The following is a 17,599-nucleotide window of genomic DNA, read 5'->3' as shown; positions in this document are numbered from 1 at the left end:
TCCCCGAGGAACGTTAGAGCGAATAGTTGATTCTGCAGCGGTAAATCTGAATTTTGAATATATGTATATAGCAGGGGTTAGCAACATTTTTTCTAGTCGCGGGCTAAAACTGAAATCAGAAAGGTCTCTGCAGGAATTTAAATTTTAACTTTGTAGAGTTTATGCATCTTAATAAGAACCGTAACTAATGTTATTCCGGGATAAAACTAGGATATTTTGTAATTGAAAAAGGGGTTTAACTATATGTTACACTTGTGAAAAAAAATCTTGATGTGAAACAAGATTTGCACAAAGCGGAATAAAACTTTGCTTTTACGTTGTTGAAATAGCAAAACAACTGTGGCCTCGCAGTTTGTAAAATAAATCGAAGGCCAAAAGATTTGCTTTGGCGGGTCGTAGGTTGCCCACTCTTGGTATACAGTGTGTTATTATAAAAAAAATATATATGACATGCGCCTTATAACCTTTGGTTAAACAAATAGTGCAAACAATTTAGGACTTAAACATATGGAAAAGTAATAAACTGAGCAGGGTAGTTTTATAGAAGCTTTCAAATTGTGGTTTGTTACGTAACTAACAGAACTATAGTATTTTTTGTTGTTTTTTTCCAAGCGAAGTGTTAGTTTACTTTATAACGAGGTAACTTAACCTTTATAACGAGGTTACAAACTTTGTCTATGTTTCGCTCGTTGCTTTCATATATTACCGCGCACGATTTTTTCTTGGAAAGGGGAGGCTAATAAATTCTTAATGCATACTACTTTTTGTACATCTTATTACCTACTGTAAATGCTTAGTATTACTTATATTATAAAAAAAACTACAAAATGTAAACAACAAAGTGTTTTTGTCATGCGCAGTTTATATGTTTAAAAGGCTTAACTGAAATGTTGAACAATGTAATTATTTTTTTAAAAGGAAGTTAATTGAAAACCATGCCTTGCCACCTTTTACGTAAATGACTTCATTTCAGTTTCACATTTGTCGAACCGAATACAGCAGACTTCCAAAGTCTACTTGATTATAACGTCACCCCTAAAAAATACCACACCTACCCAGGTCCACGCGAAACATAAATTGTTCAGGGCATCCGCGTTGAAAAAACGTTTAAGAACCGCCGCCTTAAGCAAACCCAAAGGCTTACAATGGCCTAAAAATTCTGTCCTTGTACAAATTTCGAAAAAATCGAGCACGTGTACATATACAGTGTAACGTATTTGAGTTAAACGCGCTTCATTTTATTTGTTTAGGAGCAATTTGTGCGGCGGTGATTCACGGTAAATTGATTGTCATTTAAAATCATGAAAGTCATCCTAGCTGGAATGCCAAAAACCGGAACCAAAACAATGTGTGCGGCATTCAGAATACTCGGTTACACAACATACGACTGGTTGGAGCACTTCTGGTATCTTGGTGATGATTGGGTGAGAATTATGAGGGAAGGAGCATCTCGTGGAGACTTTAAGAATATGTACGAAGACGTTGATGCAATTACTGCCGGTCCTATTAAGCATTACTGGGAGGAAATACTTGAAGATTTTCCAGATGCAAAGGTGAAATATTGTTGGGAAATTTAGTAGGTACCTATAGAGCAGAATGTCTTAACCAGGGGTACCCGCACCACCAGGGGGTACGAGAACTGTTCCAAGGGGGTGCGGGAAAAAGTTGACACAGAAAATGTATTGCTGTAATTAATTCCTTTGCTTAGTTAAATGTAGAACTTACTCACATTTTGATATAATGTTACTGTGTTATCAGTTACTTAAAAAATCATAAAATTAAAATGGTTTTGTTATGTCTAGAAGGGGGTGTGAGAATTGGTTGGTGATTTGAAAGGGGTGTAGCCACTACTAGAGTTTAACAATTGGGCGTCGCTGTTTGATTGAGTGTGAAGCGTAATTCCCCATATAAATAAAAATAACTTAACAGTTAAAAACCTAACATTCATCACAAAACCCACGTATTATTGCAGTTAATTGCACATACATGCCAAACAATCAACGTAAGGCATTTTTGTTTTATCCAATCAGTATTGTTTTGTTAAATTAAAAAGCACAAAATGCAAAATATTTTGCGAAATAATAAATTTTGTATTATACGTTAAGTTGTAACCAAGCAAAACTTGAATGATTTGAATAATACCTTTAGGTAATTCTCACAACGCGCGATGAGGATTCCTGGTGTACGAGCCGCAGAAACCAATTTGAAAGCTACAACAACGACATTCTTTTTAGAATGATGTTGTGCCTTACCTACTCCGGGTGGAAATTCTCAACTTTCATGTATTACCAATGTAAGCAAGTTTAGTACCAACCAGGGCTGCAGAGTCGGAGCTGTACTCGGGAGTTGAACTCATTATTCTTAACCGACTCCGCAGCCCTGGTATACTGTCATGCATGTTTTGTGTCCTCCCATGTAAAGCGAGTAGGATGAACACCGCTCATTGTATAAGCGATTTAACAAGAAGTTGGCTTACAATATTTCAAAGCAACAAAAAACAGGCGAAAGCCCAAAAGGCCAATAAAAACATAATGTGCTTTTCGCAGTTATTTGTCACTGAATTACTTTGTCTTGTATGCCTGTTAACGTCTTGCCGAACCAAAAACCTTGTGAAGATCTAGCAGTCACAGAAGCATGCACCAGGGTGCCAATTTTAACGCTTAAGGGTGCCGAGAGATATTTAAAGTCCTTTGGGATTACTATTTTCGCTGAATTTTTAAGCTCCTTGATGTAAGTTTTTGTGTACGATCAAAGTGCAAAATATTAAAAGTTTTTTTTTCAATCTTGTTGCACAGTTAATGTGCTGTTTCAACCTCCACATTTCACCCCACAAGCCTACATGTAAATTTGTTAACCAATGACTTTCTTGTACGGTATTTTTGGTATGGCAGCTGATTTCGTGTTTTGTATTCAAAGTTCGACTTCTAGGCAACCAGAGATCAAATTGGCCATGGTCAAATTTCACTACATACAAGGACGAAACAATACGGCGCATATACAGGAAACACAACAAGTATATAATTCAGGTGACATCAGCTAGTTAACTTTTGAGATACCTACAATACTTTTATGTGTAGGCTATGTAGCCTAAACGTAGGTTATATGCATTCTAATTTATTATAACACACCTGTAAAGGTGCTTTGATTCGATTGGGCTATCCAAACAATTCTAACATATGTATTTGTTTTTGGTCGTGCCTTACATATATACCTCACGTACCCTACTAAAAACGTATAAACACGCGAAAAACGGAGGCAAAACACTGCATTTAAAAATAAATTTGAGAATTTTTATTGTGTCGGTTTATTTTGCGGTTTAGATAAGTTGGTTTTAGTAAACAGTGATATCTTTATGAAATCCTAGACCATTGACTAGAGCAGTGGTTCACAACCGGGGTGCCGCGGCACAGGGTGCCATATTTTTTTAATAATTCAAGGTCCCAAACCGATTTTGCGGTATTGTATATTTAAAGCAATGCGTTATGTCTCTTGTAATTTCGTCAGAATAAATTGTACTTAAAGCTAAATCTAATACGTACTATAGGTACTGCATTAAAATGACAAAGAACTAGGTTTAGTGCCAATCTACCTGGAGAAGTGTTTTGTAACTTATTATCCCTCATGGCATACATGCAGTTGGGAGTGCGGATTTTTCTTTTTTTGAAATATTACGTGGTCAAATTTAGGGCGTTTCGACGCACTGCAAAAAATCCAGGGAGTAAAAAAACGCTCTGCACGCCCACGTTCGGCGCCTATGGAAGCGTGATAGCAGTACATTCACCGTACTGTATTTTAAAATGGTGTGTCTGAGCGTTTTTGTTTTTACTTTTGCTCATTGTTGCATCATATATGACCACTTCGCACTACACGCAAGATTCAAGTGTTCTTCAATAGCTTCTGACAGAGCACTTTGAGCCGTGACAAAAAAGTTTTCCCACCACTAATATAAGCTATCTTAACATTGAACAAATTTTAAAATTGAAAAATGAATGTGCATAGCGTGTTCTTTTTTTTATAGTTTGTTATCCTTTAGAATATTTAACTAAACCATATACACTCATTTTGTAAGTTGATTTTTCAACTCTGTTGTTATCGTTCAAAATACCCCACTAAACCATATACAAACAATTTTTATTTTTTTCAGAATTGTCCCAAAAAGAATCTGCTTGTGTACGACGTTAAACAAGGCTGGGGACCCCTTTGTAAGTTCCTTGGGGTGGAAGCACCTGCAGTTGATTTTCCGCAAAAAAACAAAGGAGCAAGTTTAATCGATGAGTTTCGGAAAGAAAACAAGATAATGCAACGCATGCAAAAGGAGCTTTACATTTCTTTCTTTTTTGTGTTAGGGCTGGCAGCATTTGCCTTGTACAAACTTATAGAAACGGTTTGGGCTAGTCCTGAGCAAGCAACTTTTAAGTAAAATTTGTGTATACCGAAAGCATTTGTAAACACTCGTAAATTGAAACCAAGCAGTTAACCACATAGCTCATAATTATAATACCAAGTATGCCATCTTTATTTTCAAATGAAGAACATACACGGTATAGCTTGTTTTTAAAACGTCACATAGAGTCGTTTCATACACATATGGTCCGCACAAAATCATAATTTACTTCGCGCAAGCTTCAACGCCCGGTATATGGCAATTAGATTTTTACTTAAGGTTTCACAAAAAAGAACCAAAGTGTTTTTACCGACTCCAGCCATAAGACCGAAATAGGAACAAGATCAACATCGAAAAAGCACAGTTCGGAATAAAACCAATATAGGACTAACCGCTAATAGTCGTAAGAGTCTAAATCACAATAAGATCTAAATCCGTCAGAATACGACCTAAATGGCCATAATCAGGCCAAACAAAACTTTACCTAAACCCAAACAACACCCCTAAGTACATCACCAACCCCCATAATAATGTCAACCCTAACCCATTTTCTAATCCCACCCATTACCCACCGGGTCAAAAATCCGGTGCTAAAACAGTTGCCCCCTAACGGCGCCGGTCAAACTAGGGAGACCAAACGTCGACACCAAAACGGCCGATGCAAGACCCATAGCCCCAATCGTCCCATACCCTTTGCCTTCAGTTACAGGGGTTATTTTGCCTATTTAGGCCTTATTTGGATGAATTTAGGACTTATTCCGACAGTTTACATCTTATTCAGACGATTTTAAGTGGTTATTTTGTCGTGGATGTTACTGCGTATTTGTCGTTATTATGTCGTTGGTTTTAATCCTTTGGTTTAACGCATTTTTCTGATTTAGTTATCGTTGCTTTTTAGGTCTCATTGTGCGTTGCCATTTTTACACTGTTAAAAGGCGGTGTGATTGAAATGGTTGATTAGGGAAGGGTAATGTGACAAGCCATGTCTCTTTTCAGTTGGTTTATTATATAATATACTTTTGTGTGGTACTAGCTTTCACGTACTCTCCATGTTTTTAGTTTTTTTGTATATTTATTATAGTACCGAATCTACGAAAAACCGATTATATTATTCAAATTAAATTTACAATTGTTTTGTCTAATAGATCTAAAACCTAATTGATGTGACTTGAATCCGTGACTACTAATGTTACTTTGTGCCGTCACTGTAATTGCCTTCTAACCATTCCATTTTCACTAAAATAGTATTCACTTATTTAGCAAATGTGGCTAAAGTGTTTTTAATATTCTAGATCCTATACACGCATGTTGTGTTTACAAGTGATTTAAGTACTTCGCAGCGCTATCCGCCAATATCAACGTTGTAATCATTACAAGGCCATACTTTCCAATATATGATATTTTGGTAATACGTGGTCATGGACCCCCAAACTGTATTTTCGGCCTAAACTTGGAAAATGCAAAAACTTTACGCGCACTGCGTGCAAATTTGATTTACTTTACTAGTAAAGTAGTTTTGGCCGAATGCCTTTAAATCAGGGGTTCTTAAACTTTTTACCGCGGACCCCTAACATTTTTTTGACGTCGCCTGAACCACGATAGGCAAAAATTTTCAAAAAATTACGTCATAAACTGACGTTACAATACAAATAAACTTCATAAATCTGTAGATTTCGGTTTAAAAATGTGAAAGTGAAATGGAGTCTAAATACAGTCAGTGCAAAACCATTTTGTTTTTAAATACACTGATTTTTTTGAAAAAAATGATTACTTTTTAAATATACACTAATATTTCAATTTGGCCTTCATGGACCCCCTAAAACTAATTTACGGACCCCCCAGTGGTCCATGGACCCCAGTTTAAAAACCCTGCTTTAAATGAAAAGTGTCTGTAACCTAAAAGATACAATTGGTGAAATAATAAATATTATTATTATTATTTTGTTATTATCGGGATCTAAGCCTGCTCCGACATTTCTAGTTGTTGTTTTCCATATCGTATGATCCAAGCAAAACAACAAAGGATCTTTTTTACAACCTTTGTGGTTTTGCTTGAATCTAAAACGTACAAAGTCGTTTTGCGCTTTGGGAGAATCAACCATATTTTTATAATGTAGCTTTTGTATTCAAAGCAACACTTCCATTTGAAAAAAATAAACCAACTATGTGATGTTCTTAAGGTTAATCACGTAACGTTTATTATGTAACTTGGTTAGGTTACGCTCTGACGAAGCTTTGTGTAGTAACATTGTGACGTCAAATCTGACAAAATGTAATGGCTTCCCAAACCAAAAATCCTAGATTGCGCTGGCTAATATATATGTTTTTATTTTATAGTAATAGTGAAGATTGATTTGCAAGCATCACACTGATATGGTAATACATGAGTTGAATTTAATCACACTTATACATTAACCGATGGTCAAAAAACGTTTTTAAACAATTTTACGCGTTTTCAATTGTCTACAAAAAAAATTAATTTCGTAGTACAATAAATTTCGTAGTAAAAAACAAGATTAGACGACTTAGCATCGGCTTTTACCGTTTAGATTACGTTGGAGTAAATTGGGCAATTATTTACAGCCTTGTAAGTTTACAATGATTAAGATTGGAAATTTGGAATTGATCAGTATGAAATTAATACTAAGTTTGAAAACTGGTGTATTAACAAGACATTTAGCTTGAACTAACATAACATTTTCTGTTGAAGAAATCATAATTTTTCAGTTCTAAAAGTATCGTAGGAAGATTTAACGTAAATTCTAATATTTTATTTTGTTGACATACGAGCTAGCTTAGTAGTGATAAACAAGCAAAAAACAATCAGTATTTGTAAACGGTGTACCTCAAAGAAGCAAGTGAAAATGTAAAATGACGAACGTGTTGGTATTGAAGGTTGTGCAGATCACAAAATGGGAAAATGTGTCACCAGTGGCTTAAAGTGTTTCTATATATGCCCCCCAAAAAAGAACGTAAATATAAACAGTTAGAATGTTGAATCTCATTAGAGAGTAATCTCAATATATCTAGATTTTATGACGCCAATGCCACCTCAATAAAAGTAGGGAATTGATGCTGTGAAGAATAAGCAAAGGTTTTTAACTGGGCACAAAAAGCATAGGGTCTCTATTTTATTTAGCCGCGAAAAAGGGACAGAAGACGCTATAACTCGTAAAAGCAAAAGTATTCAAGTTTTAGGGTTTAAAATAGCAGCAAACCACCTTAAACGTTTATTGCCAACGTTTCCTTATAAAGTGAATAGGTGCATATAGATACCACTTCCCTGTTCTTGCGTTAATATTAGAGACTAACTTGCGTCATGCAATTAATTAATTAGGCGAAGGCTTTTGTTTAACGTGTCTCCACATTTACGTAACTAGCGCACTGTATACTTTATAAGGTATGCCTCTTTGTTGACAGAATACGCGCGTTGCAAAACTACAGGGTATTAACAGGCTTCTTACGAAAAGGGAAATATTCTTTTCTGATAACAATATTTTGAGAGAAAGTGAGGGATAGTAGAAGCTACATTAAGTCAACTAAAAAAAATTAACTTTAAATTCGAACTTATGTTTTGATGTTTGGTGTCGGTGTAATTTAATTGTATTTTCCTAATATAAATGATGAGAAGTATAAATGATTCGCGGTTATACTAGACATGTGATGATAATCTTAAATACTGGGTTTTGGTTGTTGAGATTGAAATGCAAATTCATTAGCTATGTTGGCAAATTCTGCACAAATATACACATTGCCAATTTGTAAACTAGTAAGCAAAGCCGATATTTAAAAAAATTACGCATTAAGGTACGCTAGAATTTGAGTATTAATTTTTGTTACCCAAATAAAACAAAATTTAGAAAAAAATCTTACGCGAAATGCTTTTTCAACAAATGATTTTTAACAGAAAACTCCAGGATTGCCACAGATTTAGAAAAAGATTCAAGAAATTCAACGAAACTGTAAGCTTTGAAATACCTAATTTTGCATCGACGTTTTTTTAAATATAATTTGAAAACAAAACAGTAATAACTGCTATGAACAACACAATTCAACAAATTGAATTTTTTAACGGCAATTTTCGTATAAATAATTTAAGCTGGACATAAAATAAATTCAAAGACTATTCAAAGAATGGACACAGGGTTTTTAAAAGGCTCTTCAATCCTTAAATCAATTCAAAGACAGTTAAAGACTTTTAAAGATTCAAAGATTTTGTGGTAATCCTAAAAATCCCCTAAAAAAGTGAGCCCTATAGAACAATGCCTTTCGCCGCTCGCGCAAATTACAAAGTAGCGAAAAAGCTAGGGTTCGCTTTCAATCGGGCACAGTCACACGTGACGTCACATCCGCTCGTGACGTCATTGAACCGATTTACCGTCGGCTGCAGCTCAATTTATAGCAGAGAGGGGCACGTGAGATAGACTTAGGGTGCTGGTATGCACAATAGAAGGTGAAGCAATTATGGAACGTGGATTAGTACGACGCTTGTGGTCCTGCATGTTGGTATTGCTTTTGTCAGGTAAGTTAAGGTTTTGTGAATATGAGGCCAAAGACCTTTTTATTTCAACAACTTTATTTTATTTTCAAAAATCATAAACCACCAACGATTAAATTCGTAAAAAAAACAACGATTAGGTAACGGTGCGACCACATTTTTTTGGCGAGTGTTATTTCGTCCGGGCGAGTGCAAATTCTAATTTAATACTGAACCTGCAGTAAATATTTCAATTATATTAATTTAAAGCCAATTCAAAAGTTCTAATTCACTCTGTTTCAATTTAATCTTCGCATTGATCATAAGTGGCAGGGTTGAAATCAAGCAAGACAGTTTGAAATAGCTATGTTGGGAATGTAAGGTTTCTTGCCCTAGAATCAGCGGTTCTCAACCAGTGGGCCATGGAAACATATTGAGGTGGGCCACAGACCTATTTAAAAAAGCTAGATTTACTATTATATTGTCCAGCAGCAAGTATCTCACATACGCTTGGTTAAATAAATGATCTGTTTTAAATTTTATTATGTTTTTTTTGTTTTAAATCTATTTTATGGTTTTTATTTCATAAAAAATTATTGAGCCCCAGATTTTTGTGCAACGAAAATGAGGCACGAAAGAAAAAAGGTTGAGAACCACTTATGTAAACTGGGAAAGTTTATAACGCACCAAACCACTGACACCAGTTACGTCACGAAATAATGCTTAATTAACACTTCATGATTAGCCGAAGGTTTTCGCAAGTGATTGTTCGCCCGAAAAAACGCTGACACCACACTACGTGGCTATATTTAAAGAAAGCGCAGTGTGGCTACATGCCTCAGATAAATATCTTGACACAAGTTCTAAATTAATGCGGAAAACCAGAGATTAAACAACTTGACAAAGGCTTTCACCGTTTAGGTTACGTTGGAGTAAATTGGGCAATAATTAAATCTTATATTTTGACCCCGGCCCTCCATAACATTTGATGTTTCTCATTCGGCACACTATAAAACATATTTGCCTACCCCTGGCGTTGAGCATTATCAACCATGTTGTTAACTGTTGGTGCTTTCAAGTGTCGTAATCTGGTTTGCAATTTTACAAATATTCAGTATATTTGTTATAACAGGTAAACCTCCAAATAATTAGGATTGGAATAGTACAGGATTGCTTTGTACAAAAATAGTACTGTAGTCATAAAACTTATGTTTTATGGTTTTGACTATGGATGTCATGTCCGATAACATCGGATCGGTGCCGATACTCGATGTCAAGTGGAAGTATTGGTTCTCGTCCGATACTAGGTTGGTATCGGTGCCGATCCGATACAAAATTAATACAAGAGTTTCCGCCATGATTTGCGAATCAACACAGCGATTATAATGCGAAAGGAAACTTTTTAAAAAACGTATGTTAGCAACTAAAGATAACTAAACTGAAGCAACTTTTGTCCTAATAAATTGAAAAAATGACCTTTGGTGGTGTTGTGGTCCCGCTTCGTGTACTTTTTAAAAATCGCGTACGCGCATTTCACAGTCACGTGTTTCGTTAATTGTACCGCATTTCTTTACTGTTTTGCCTGTGGTGATTACTATTCGTCTGTGTTATGTAAATTGCCAATTATCCAAGCTATAAAGGCTTGTTTTAATTATTCATTACTCCCATTCTATTTTACTCTTCGAGCGAACAATACAATAAATACAACAGAAGGTTTTTAAATTTGCATATTCTGATTGATTTAAGCATTATAATGACGTCATTTGGTATCAGATCGGATCGCGATATTTATCGTCACAAATATCGGGTATCGGTATCGGAAAAAAATTTCAAGTATCGACTATTCCATCGAGAATATAAACTCCGGTTTTTAGTGTGACTTTGCTATCTTTTTTGCCAAGGCGTCGTGCGTTTCATCGTCCAAAGAATAAAGCATCGGATATGTCAATTTTTCACACTGCACCAAGAGATTAACTGTTTCTAAAAAACATTTTTGCTTTCAGTACCCGGCCGGGCAGTCTTAAGTTGCACAGTCCACAATTTGGGGAATACATCGTCTTTTTACTCTTCGAACCCGCAAGGCAAGGTATGCGTGACCCTGAGGTGGCCACAAGTGAGAAACGATCAGGTTTTGGTGATCAACTACGCTTCAGCATTCACATTTCCCAGAGGGAGTGGGAAACTGGAATTTCCAGACGGTAACGTAATTGTCGTACACATGTGCTTGTATTATAATAAAGGTTGAACTAATTTCACGTATTTCGACCTACTGTATATTGCCAGGTCAGATTTCTACGAAATACCTCTGCATTTAAACCTGTACCATATGTTTGGGGTAAATTTGTTTCTTTGTTTCGGTAAATGGTGACGAAAATTTCGGCATTTATTGTTGCAATTTGGTAAAAAAGGCAAAAGCGAATAGTTTTAAACTCTTAACTCAAATGCCATAATTTATCCCTTGTAAGGCAAAAAAACTAGTGAACACCCGTTGACAGACATTTAGGTGTTAGCAGCTAAGGTATTCCATGAGTATTTATTAAAATTTAATTTTCAGTAAACAAACGAGAATAAATCAGATTCCGTAAATTCGTGTTATCCGCATGCCACACGTGTTTTTTTGAAATCGTTAACACATTTGTAATTTAGTGTTAACTGCGTGCTGCAACGCTTTAAATAAAAACATTATCACATTAAACAATTATTTTAGATATTATATTTCGTAAATTAACACGGTTGGTTTGGCGTGTGAATAAATCAGGCGTGTGAGCACATACTTTGTTGTTTCGCCTTTGCTGTTAAATATGTGCTTTCCTACAGGATCAATTCGGATTCCTCCCACAGTGATATGGGACACTAGCACACCAGTTTGGAGTGGGGCGTATTATAACAGCAACACAAGCCAATGCAACAGCACAGATGGCTTGATTTTCAACAGCGGGCAACCAGTTACAGTTAGCGCAAGTCTGAGTTGGCCACCTACGCTTAATTTCACCTTAAACCGTGCTTCCCTACAGCTTGCCTACTACGTTAAAACGTGCGATGCGCAACCGTCTACTCTGGACCCTACCATAGCGTCCGGTAAGTAATCATATATTGTCTGCTCGCTTTAAATTAATGCATTTAGGAAACGCGGTACAGCAATGTTAAGGTAGCGGTGTTGTAGCGAAAGGCCTGGTAATAAATATCTAATCAGTTTACCCTAAAGGTATATGGTAATTAAATTAATACAAAACAAATATGAATTCTTAAAGATAAAAGTTTGTTTTTTGAAGGTATCTCTGTGTTGTAATCATTTATTGTCTACACTACTTTAGGTAATTGTCTTTAGGAAACGTGGAATAGCATTGTTAAGGTAACTGTGCTATTTATGGCACAAAAATGCCAACGCAGTAGCGCAATGGCCAATAAAAAATACCAAGACGGGTTATCCTAAATTTTATGTAGATGGAAATTGAATTAGAACAAATCACATACGAATTCTTAAAGATAATATCAGTTTATTTGAAGCTATCTGTGTTTTGTAATTAAATATTGTCTACGCTTGTTTAAATTAATGCATTTTAGTAAATGTTGCACAGCAAAACTAAGGTAACTGTGCTATTTATAGCACAAAAATGCCAACGCAGTAGCGCAATGACCGATAAAAAATATCTAATCACTGTAATCAGTTTGCCCTAAAGGTATCTCGAAATTGAAGTACAATTTACAACCAAACATATATGAATGCTTAGCGTAAACAGTTCCGCTTGTTAAGAGGTAACAGTGCACTTTTGTGGTAGAGCAATCATAATATATAGTATCTGTTCAAGACTTTTTAGCCTAAATAAAGGTAATGGACTCAGTCAAGCAGTAACGACATGGCTACATTTGTTCTGACGCTTATAACCAAACAAAATAACTTTTCAAGCTGACCATTATCGACCAAACTTTTGCTGCAACCTTTTCCTTTGAAGAAAAGTACCTTAACTATTACATTTCATTCCTAAAAATTAGTACCAGTTGAAACCAAGGGTTACTAACGATTTTATAACTCAACAAACAGATTCCAGATGGCATAAAAGTAGTATTTTAAAAGGATGATGTAATATTTACTATTTAGTAAGATGTGGCTTTTAATTTGTGATTAAATACATAACTTTACATGTTTCCACCCGGTGTACTTACCAGCTTGAAAATGTAGATTATAGCACATTGTTTTGTTTACTTTCATTCCAAATTGACATCAAATTGATAAGCATTTATTTTTAACAGCCTTTCTCAAGGCATTCCACCGATAACATTATCCGGAGTAAGCAATTATTGTTGCTAGGTATGACTTTAGTAGGGCTAAAGTACAGTATAGCAGTGTGGAGTTGATGGGTCGGTTGTATTACAAAGGATTTGGCAGTTTATATAAGTTAGTGCTTACAATAAACAAAAAAATAGGCATGACTATTTTAAGTTTTACAAAGTTGAAAATTAAAAAAATCATGTCTTTTACAAAAGCGCTTTTGCGGAGGGCAGTATTCATATCACAATTTATACTAGAGATAGACCAATATATTGGTTTACAGATGACATCGGCTGATATTGGGCTTCTACCGATATATTGACATCGGTAAATGTAGGCCGAAACTTTGGCCGATGTTTTAGTACGAAAATATGATAATATTTTTTTGTACAACAAACAACTTACCGATTTTTATCAAAAAAAAATTGGGGTTAAGCATCACGCCAATTTAATATGCAAAATAATAGTTTAATAATTTATATAGGTATATAAACTAAATCGTTATTTGGATTTTATTTTCAAGTAATTCAAGTTTTGAAATCGGATATCGATATCAGTCAAAAAAAGTTCTAATTTATACTTACTTTTTTGTTGATGTAGGGCATTCCGAAAACCTGATGCATGGAGAAAGAATAAAGACAATCACAATCGCATCAAGTTTAGCAGCTGGAAACGTCCTCCTTATTGTAGTTTTGTTGCACAGGTGAAACTTCACATACTTGAGTTGAATCTGTTAAAAGAAAAAATAGTATTGTTAGTATTATACAAACACTTAACTAATTATTTTACTATAATTGCTGATGTAATGCAATAAGTCATATTTTACATGTCTTTACTTTAACCTTATGGACAAATGACAGAAGTCATTAAAAAAATTACTTGATCTTGATCTAATTTGTTTATGCAAATATTTCAATCTTAAATTATATTTTTTAGTAAACTGTTATTTTTTAGTAAACATTTAACTATGCATAAATGCTGTGAAGGAATGAGGTACACATTTTCAACAGTTTAGCATTCAAATTTTGATAAAATATGACTTATTTGACTTGATAAGAAATGTCTTGGGCTGAACTTTGACAAAACAATAACTATTATTTAGAAAAGTTTATAAGTGTGTATGGAAAGGTTGCATTATTTGTACACATACATATACACTACACAGGTACTTTAACAAATAAAGTTAATTACAGTTGCTTGTAAGTTGGCTAAAATTTATTTTCATGCTTTACAGATTTTGTTTAAAGTCTAGCAAAAAACAACAGCAGTTGCCATCTGTTTCTGTGGCGCATCGAAGAGGAACAACACAAGATCTAAACCACACAAACATCTACCACATAGTAGAGGATGCGTACACACTAGCTGATCAGCAACAGCAACATCAAAGCACAGTTTCAAACCCACTATATGTCACTGCCATAAACTGATTTCAACGCTAAAACAAAATATTGCCTGAATATTCTTCGTTGCAATGATGCAACATGCAGTAATAACTGCAGTTATGTATATAACAGGTGGTTGTACACCAGTACCCAAACACCTGAGTAAATAAATGAGTGCAATGAACTTACAAACATTTAAAAAAAGGGAAAATACCTAAAAAGCAAAAACAGTTACACTCGAGGGTATTTTCTAAATTTAAAATAAGCCAAATTATATACCAAAATAAACAATGTTGTAGTGCCTTTAAATATGTTTATCAACTTTACCATCTAACATATGGCATATATGCCCCATTGATTGATATTTTTGTTAAATACTCAATAGAAACAGTACTATATCCCTTCACTAAAAGTACATGGTTGTAATATCTCCATTACAGTAACGTCCAAGTTTCTTTGCAACAATGAACCATATTTAGTAGAAGTAAATCAAAAAATGCCTGGATTTAAAAGTTGTATGTACTTTAAAAGGTAATAAGCAGTTATTTACATTAACTTCAGAACGCAGGAAAGTTCAAGCCACCCTGTGGACACTTGTTTAAAAAAGGAAATCTTGAACTATTAAAATTAGTAAACTAGTTTGAATATGATAAATAGATTTACAACAAAATAATAATAGGTCATTTTAAGCGTTTTACTGTAATTAGACATTGACTTTTACTTCTGTTTCTGTATATTAAATCAATGAAACATTCTTTTTTAATACTACGAAGCCCTACTTTGTGCATATCTTGAAAAGCTTTTCCTATTGTAAACCAACTTCTAAAATTAAGGCATGACAGTACCTGCCAAAAATGAGGTCTTTAATGCAGTCTTCGTCATTTCGTTGAACATGCTGGATACAGTCATATTGTTTTAATTAAATAAAAAGTACTAAATATCTGAAAAGTGTAATTGTTTAACAGGTTGTCAATGTTAAGTAATCCCAGTTATTGGTCAATCTTTAACAAAAAACTCACAGTGAAAAACATGAGTAAAAACAGGATCCAACATTTTGTTTAGAAGGAAAATATATTTCACAGAAGGAAAATATATATATTTTTAAAGTGGCATTATCAGTTCCTTAATTCTAATGAATGATTCATCTTTATTACATATGTGTAGCTTATAATATACCCTAGCTCCCACTAAAAAACTATTAAGTCTGCAAGTTAAATGCTGCATTGTACTTTAACTTCACTTATATGAGATACAAACAAATAATATGACTTGGATAATTATATTTTGTGACGATAAATAAAGTGCACACACAGATTGCATCATGTGTAACAATAAAAAGTGCAAATCACTGACAAAAATGTGTAAGCATGAAAAGTTGTGTTCAAGCACGCCATGCTATTTAAAATGCATTACGATGCAGTGCAAGTTCACAAAACTGTTGACTAATAAAACAGGTCTAAAACAGTGTATAAAAGAAGCATGCCAAGCCAAGGGTCATGGTAGTTCCTTTATGTTAAAGGTATTTAACATGGATTACAAACTACAGTGGAAAATACAGCAAAATTGTGGTTGCAAATCTGCCAAAAAGAAAACCTTACACTCTATTTGTCATGGTAAACAGGAAAATAAATCATTTTGGCATTTAGCCCACATAGTCACCACCAATTTTTTGTTATAAACTGCAGAGACCCACTTTTTTGTTATAAACTGCCGAATTAAAATTCCCATCACTTTTCAGATGTACATACACCTGTAAGCCAGTTTAGAAACTTTAATTTATGCAACTTGAAATGGCACAGCTGTGATGAACAAATGCTAATTTGTACAACAGAAAACATACTATTCTAAACAACCCAGTTTTGAGCATCTGGTGTGGGTCTCAGGTTGGAAAGTTAGGCCCTGTGTGGAAAAGTTAGGCTCTAAACCCGCAATACTTTTGCTGTGCTAATGATTTTTAGTGTGGTACTTAACTTTTAGGCGCGAATTTTAGAAACAACGCTTTTACAGCTGCGCAAATTTTAGCAAAAATATTATTACAGCCGCACAATTTCAGGCTGCAAAATCGTCTACCCCGTGCAGTATTCAAAGTTTGCAAACTGGGTATTGTGTGCTATTAGGAGAGTTGCTTTGTAGATGTGTGTGCCTGGTTGATACATAGAACAATAATAAATGGCAACAATGTTTTATGGGAACAATCATACGTTAGGGTTTGCACTGAACCTAATTTCACCAATATGGGAAGTAAGGCAAGTGCGCCAATAATTTTTATCAACAGATTAAACATCCACCCCAAAAATATATACGTATCCACCCATTACGTCAAAGTAGCATGTAGCTGGGCCCACTTTTGACATTAATTGCACCAGGTAACTGTGATTTTTTCAGCTGTGCACCTACAAGATCTTGTTGAGACCTGCCTTACTTTCCAGATGGGCCACTTTAGTTCTAGAAATGTTGTGTTAATACTTAGATGGTTTATACAAAAATATTTTTTTCAAACCATGTTTGACCATTAAAACAAAGTAAAAACGTTACTGGTCTAGAATCCACCACAACGAACATTATTTGGGTTAGGGTGCGGGTTTAGAGTCTGGGTTTACGTTGAGCAATAATATTGAATAATTAAAACTTCACAGCCTCACCCAAACCGACACACCAAATCAAATATTTTTAATATTTGTTTCAACGCTTTGGTAGAATTATAGACCAGCGCCGAAAAACGTTGATTAATATAATATGTTCAACACACAAGCCTCAGAAAACAAAATTCGTAGATTTGTAAAAAAACAAATAAATATACAAGAGCTCTCTAGATGTTAAGGTGCAAAATAGTAATATATTAAAATTCTAATTTAAAAATAACATTTGAAGTCTAATTTTATGGTAATTCTCTACAATATTAGAAAGCGAATACATAGTTGTTAACTAAAAAAACATACAAAGTTGTTAATAAATCTACATTTCCAAAACTGGCCATTTTTACTTTAACAAAAAAATTTGTCGCACAGTGGAAAATTTAAAAACAAAAAAGATTGCGACCAAAATTTCGGACATAAAATAGAATAAACTATTCCGTATTAAACAGC

At 34.5% G+C, this 17,599-nt stretch overlaps 2 protein-coding genes across 2 annotated transcripts; both read left to right on the top strand.

Annotated features, from left to right (window-relative positions):
- Positions 1–1,301: 1,301 nt before the first annotated feature.
- Positions 1,302–4,420, top strand: LOC146141181 (uncharacterized). The gene is made up of 3 exons (XM_083392838.1): positions 1,302–1,553; positions 2,149–2,301; positions 4,145–4,420. Exons 1-3 carry the CDS (start codon positions 1,302–1,304, stop codon positions 4,418–4,420), a joined length of 681 nt encoding a protein of 226 aa, XP_083248964.1.
- A 4,385-nt stretch (positions 4,421–8,805) lies between these two features.
- On the top strand, positions 8,806–11,947 carry LOC146141180 (uncharacterized). Its single transcript, XM_083392837.1, has 3 exons — positions 8,806–8,906; positions 10,865–11,059; positions 11,679–11,947. Exons 1-3 carry the CDS (start codon positions 8,849–8,851, stop codon positions 11,945–11,947), a joined length of 522 nt encoding a protein of 173 aa, XP_083248963.1. The 5' UTR covers positions 8,806–8,848.
- Positions 11,948–17,599: the final 5,652 nt, after the last annotated feature.

Source organism: Ascidiella aspersa, chromosome 6 (genome assembly GCF_963924565.1).
Source record: "Ascidiella aspersa chromosome 6, kaAscAspe10.2, whole genome shotgun sequence".
In the NCBI taxonomy this organism is placed as follows: Eukaryota; Metazoa; Chordata; class Ascidiacea; order Phlebobranchia; family Ascidiidae; genus Ascidiella; species Ascidiella aspersa.
This window is presented reverse-complemented; position numbering and strand designations above follow the sequence as displayed.